At 45.6% G+C, this 5,646-nt stretch overlaps 1 protein-coding gene across 1 annotated transcript; it reads right to left on the bottom strand.

Annotated features, from left to right (window-relative positions):
* Nucleotides 1-3,558: 3,558 nt before the first annotated feature.
* LOC116102007 (major allergen I polypeptide chain 1-like) lies at nt 3,559-4,750 on the bottom strand. The gene is made up of 3 exons (XM_031386162.1): nt 4,690-4,750; nt 4,384-4,571; nt 3,559-3,588 (listed from the first exon to the last, which is right to left on the bottom strand). Exons 1-3 carry the CDS (start codon nt 4,748-4,750, stop codon nt 3,559-3,561), a joined length of 279 nt encoding a protein of 92 aa, XP_031242022.1.
* Nucleotides 4,751-5,646: the final 896 nt, after the last annotated feature.

The raw sequence follows: 5,646 nt of genomic DNA on the forward strand, positions 1-5,646 counted from the left end.
CTACACATTACAAATCACAGAAACTATCCGCAGCTGGCAAAATTATGCCTGTTCTAAAGAGTGAAGCAAATCATAGTCACTGACTGTGGAAAATGTCAAGCTCCCCTCATATCCTACACCCAGGATTAAAACAAATCCACATTCCCATAATATTCCTGTGTCTTTTAAATGAGCCAAAATTCCAAAATTCTAACTACATTTCCCTGAATCTGTTTTAAACCATCAATTTTACTTTGTTTAGAAAGAAATTATAAACAGAGACATTTTCACTGAAGTAAGCACATTTTTGGTTTAGTGGCCAAGACTTTCAGAAGACCTCCCCTGCTCAATTCAAATCTTTATGAGTTTTGATGGCATTCAAAGTTTTTCATTCCATGAAGAAATATAATAAATCTCTATCCCCAGTGCAAAACATTTGAGGAATTTCATTCTGATGTTAACACATCCTTCCTGTATATAGAATGATTTAATTCTGCAGTCTTTTTATAACTCATTGTCTCTTAGAAGCTATTATTCTTTTCTCATGAACATTTAAACAATGTAAAGTTAGCAGAGCACTATTTGGTCTATGCCCAGGGACAGACCACACTTTCAGAAAGGAGAGAGCAGAGTGGACCCTTTTGATTTCCCATTTCAGCCATTTTTTGTTTCTCAGACTCCCATCCCCATTTCCGCCAGCAAATTTTTCCAGTTGCACAATCATTCTCCCAATCTTTCTTGACACAGGTTTAGGAAGAAGAAAAAGAATAACACAGAAAATCCCCTCTGTTAGTAGAATGGGAGATACCCCATTCTACCCAGTAGTTGTAGCTGCAATACATTTTTAATGTTGTCTTGAAAAATATCCATCTCTTCATCCCCTACTTCTTTTTTGACTGCATTAGAAATCATATTTTCCATTCAGTCTTAGCTCCATGGTGGGCATAACTATCTTTTGCTACTTTATGGGTTCTATTTTACTTCTCTCTTTTCTCCTCATCTTCTTGCACCGTTTCAACCCCATAACACTAGATAAGAGGAAAAAAAGGAACGAGAAAAGAAGATGTCCCCAAATAAAGTCAGGGGTTTAAATGTGATGATATAGTTTGTCTACTTCTTTCTGATTGGGGTGCCTAGCTCCTTGATCAAGTTTTTCTTAGTGGAAGAATTCTAGCACCTATGATATTTCTTGGTCTTAAACATTCCTTGGTGCCAAGTGAGGATTCTCTGTGGACTCTAGGTTCACAACACTGATAATACTTGATACCATAACACTTGATAAGCTCGATCAAGATATTAAAAAAGAAGCTGAGCAAGGAGTGAATACCTTTAATCCAAGCACTCATGAGGCAAATGCATGTGAACTTTAGTGAGTTCAAGGCCAGTATAATCCACACAGCAAGTTAGCTAGGACTAAATAGTGAAAATATCTCAAAAGAAGAAAGAAAAGAAGAGAAGAAAAAGATAGAAGAAAGGAGGAGGAAGAAGAGGAGTAACAGGAGGAGGAGGAAGAAGACTAAGAAGAAGAAGAAGAAGTTTAAATGGGTGGGTCGTGTTGTGCATTTCTTAAATGTTTGAACAAAGGGACAGAGTCAGGCAGCTCTCTCCACCTTTGAGCACAGTCTGATCTATTTGGTGAGATCCTATCTCAAGCAAAGCAAAGATTAAAAAGGGAAATAGCAAATAACATCAGGAATGAAGGCAAGAACTTCACTCAGTCCCAATAGTCAAAGAACAGCAAGAGAGGATAAACACCTTCCTATGATGGAAATGAACACTGGCCAATCAAGTGCATTAGGACAATATTTCACTAGTACTAAATTTTTTTTTCAATGCATGGAAAGAGGAAGCTTTCTTCTTAACTGTCTCTGGGAGACCAGAATTACCTCACTCAACAATAAACTTATTTGTAGATGATTACCCTTCATCAAAGTATACATAAAAAGCCATTAGCATTTTAGAAAATCCCAGATAACCAAAGAGGACTGTGCACCAGATGGAGAAACTCTGGGGTTTTTTAATCTGTAGAAAGAAGCATGGTGGAATAGCCTACTGTGACCCACATGTGTAGCCAGGAGAGTTAGGTCACAGCATCTTCATAGTCTCTAGACCACCCTTATGTCCCAGAAGTCAGGAGGCATCCTTCAGAAGCAAGCTCTGGCTAGATACTGGTGAGGTGGAGGCCTGGGCCACAGACATCAGGCCTCAGTCTATGCAAGATGGCCTCCTAATGTGCTGTTTGGTTTGAATCTGGTTTCTTGTGTCCTCTAAGAGTTCCTGTGCTGGAAACTTAGTTCCCATCTAGATCTCAAGATATGAAGTGGTGGAGATGCAGGAGACAACCAGAAAGGTGATTAGGTCTCTGGGGTGTGGCCATGGGAAGGGACAAATGCTATAGACTGCGTGAGTGCTAGAGACCACACACACACACACTTACTTGGCCACATGACTCATGCTATTTTCTGTCTCTCAGCTGGTGAGGAGGTCCTCAACAAAGGCTTAAAAATGAAGCTGCGGGACTTTGGTCCTGGAGCCTTCAAAATGATTAGATTTTCTTTATAAATACTCAGCCATGGTTATTTTATCAAGCCTTATGAAAAAGAATACTACATTTTACTCTTTTCAGAGCATGCCCTATAATGAGAGAGCCTGCACCTGCTGGGCCTTCCATAGCCTCTGCATAATGAGGAACCTAAGTACATTCTTCTGGGTATGCCTGGTGGTGTGAGCCTGGGACCCATGTGAGGACATGGCTCCTTGATGGAGCAGTAAGGCACATGGCCTTAGAACTGGCCATGAGGTAACTATTTGGTGACTGGTGTGGGAAAGAACTTCCTGCCATGTCCACAGAGCAGAGCCACAGGAGAGGTCCTAAAGTTCTAGGACCCTGGGTCCCCACCCCGTGTAGCACCCGGTGGGGAAGTAACTGGGTTCAGAACTGGGTAGTTGGCATTAGGATAGACTGAGTTCAGGTTCTGGCCAGGTCCCACACTGATTTCCAGTCTGAACTTCTGTTCACTGTGAGAGGTGGGAAGCCTCACCACAGCCCTGGAAATAGATACTTTTATTTTTGATTTCTAGATGGGACACACTGTGACACACAGACACTGCACAACTGGCTCATGTTTCCAGTACCGGGGAGCAGAGACAGATTCTGCTATTTAGAGCTTGTGTGGTCCTCAACAGACCCTTGGTATCCCTGGTCCTACTCAGTTCCTTGTTCCTGAGGAGTTCAGTCTGGGAGGTCATGTATTTGCCCTGTGGACCCTGTCCCATGAAAGTGGCAGACACTCTGGTGTAGTGACTATGGTCTCTTAGCATTCTCTAATGCATTCTGCAGGGCATTATGGAAGCACCACAACTGAGCGGTGGCACTTCAAAGTCCCACCAGTTGTCCCTGCAATATCCTTCAACCCAAACAGACCCAACCTCGAATCCAAAAATCTAGGCTCCTCTGTGAATTGCAAGGCTTTTATTGTTGGATTCCTGTACTTAGACACCTGAGGAGAAGGGGGAGCGTTTGCTGTATCTATGCAGGTGAGCAGGCAAGTGGCCTCCTTGGGAGCAATGACGTAACCATCAACAAAGGGGGTTGGCTTCTATTTTTTCCTGCAAAGAGAAAGCCAAGTGAGGCCTCAGAGATCAAGGAGACCTATTGCTGCAATGACCATGCATGGAGACACCTCCTGGAAGGACCTGCAGCTGGTTTGCAGCTGCTCTTCGGTCTGACCAGGACCATGGAGCCTGACCAGGAGTCCCCAACCTGTTGAGACAAGCTTTGTAAAGAGCCTTCAACCAGACAGATGGGAGGAGCCACCTTGAGAGACACCAAAGGCACAAGGAGGACACAATGGGGAGAAGCTGACAGCACTCCCTGTGAGCCTGTGGGCATCTGGGGCCCCACAAGGAAACTGACTCCTCTCACATGATGAGGATGACCCTCAGATATCTGCCGCCGAGGCAATGACTTATCCCACCAGTTCTAGCGACAAGAGGGGGTTCACTTTAATTCTACCCTCGAATGCCCCAGGCCTGGCATCCACACAGTGGCCTTAGAGGTTCAGAGAACTGGAAAACATATGACTGTTTTGGAGCTGGTGTGGTAGGCTTGTAAAGTTAGGATAAAAGACCCAGGCTGGAGAAGGGTGCCAGGCCCCAAGCTTGTGCACCTAGACTTGGGAGGCTGTGTCAGGAAGGCTGATGGAGGCTAAAATCAGGCAGGGATCTAGTGTGACTTGGCTGAGCTGAGCAGCCAGGCCCAGCTTAGGCAGCCTGAGGGTCCCTTCCTCCCCTTTCTCCCGTCATCTTCAATCATGTGTGTCACATTTCTGCATTCACAGAGAAGTTTCAGTGGTAGGAGGCGGAGCACAAGCCTTGCCCCTAGCCTGGCACTTAGCGACTCACGATGAAAGTGGATGCGTGTGCCTTGTCTTCCTCTGTCAATGTGCTATCGACACATTGCTTGAGTTTTTCAGCATTTTCCACTATGGCAGGGTCATCTTTGTATTTTTTCACATACTCAACATACTCTTCTGGGGTCCCATAAAGAAATAGACGAACATCCTCTTTTATAGCTGGGCAAATGCCACAATCTGGAACACAAAGACAAGGTGACCCTCCCTTGAAAGACAGGCATCAGTACATCCTAGGGGATAGAGGGTATGAGATCTGGAGAGCCTGCATCCCTGACCCCCACACAGTAATACCCACCTCCCCCTGAAGTCAGGAGCAGGGCAGCCCCAAGCAGCAAGACAGCATCAGTGAGCTTCATGGTGATGGTGGCAGGTGCTCCTACCCAGCCTGGTCCCCTTTTATACCTGCCCTGGTCTACTCAGTGGGCAGGGAGGGGCCATGTCTGAGCCTCTCCAGGCTCAACCCAGGACATATCTTGGAACTTCTTGAGGGTGTGTGTTTGCGTCATTGGGAGATACTTATTTTGGCAAGATCCTGGTCAACAACCTGGCTCAGCCTGGTCCCATTCTTAGTGATCTTCTTAGGTCACTTGTCATTTGACAGTCAAAGGAAAAAAGTTGGCTAGGGGGAGGGTGCAATAGTCACTCAACTGAACCTCCAGAGTGAGGCCTGTGTCCCCCGTCACATTGGGAACCTCAATGTTTAGTTAAGAGCCTTACTTACAGTCAGTGTCTAGACAAGCCAGACTTCAGACCACTGACCATGCGACCCCTGCCCTGTCTGTGTCCTGCCCCTATCTTCCATTTGCTTTGTGGCTTCTCTTGAACAAGTCTCTACAACCCAAGCTTCTCCTGCTGTTGTAGGCATCCTTCAACTTGACCTTTTTGTTGTTGTTGGTTGGTTTTTTGAGATAGGGTCTCTGTACACAGCCCAGGCTGTCCTGGAATTATGGAGACCAGGTTAGCCTTGAACTCAAAGACATCTTCGTGCAATTTTGAATATTCCACAGCAACCCTGCAAAAACTAGAGTCCAATGTTGACTAGTTTCCCGAGCTCCTGAAGGCTCAGCATCAGTCCATCTGTTCCAGTGTGTCCAGCCGAGCTTTGCTACCACAGAATTCCAGATGACCCTTCAACCATCTCTCCGTGGGCCAGAAGGGGAGTATCCCCCACTGCAGGGGCACAGAGGAGGGAATGTTGTGAAGAATGCTAATAGACAAGGCTGTGGTAGGTTCCCTGCTCCTCCCACCTAAG

This window comes from Mastomys coucha, unplaced genomic scaffold (genome assembly GCF_008632895.1).
Source record: "Mastomys coucha isolate ucsf_1 unplaced genomic scaffold, UCSF_Mcou_1 pScaffold21, whole genome shotgun sequence".
Classification (NCBI taxonomy): Eukaryota; Metazoa; Chordata; class Mammalia; order Rodentia; family Muridae; genus Mastomys; species Mastomys coucha.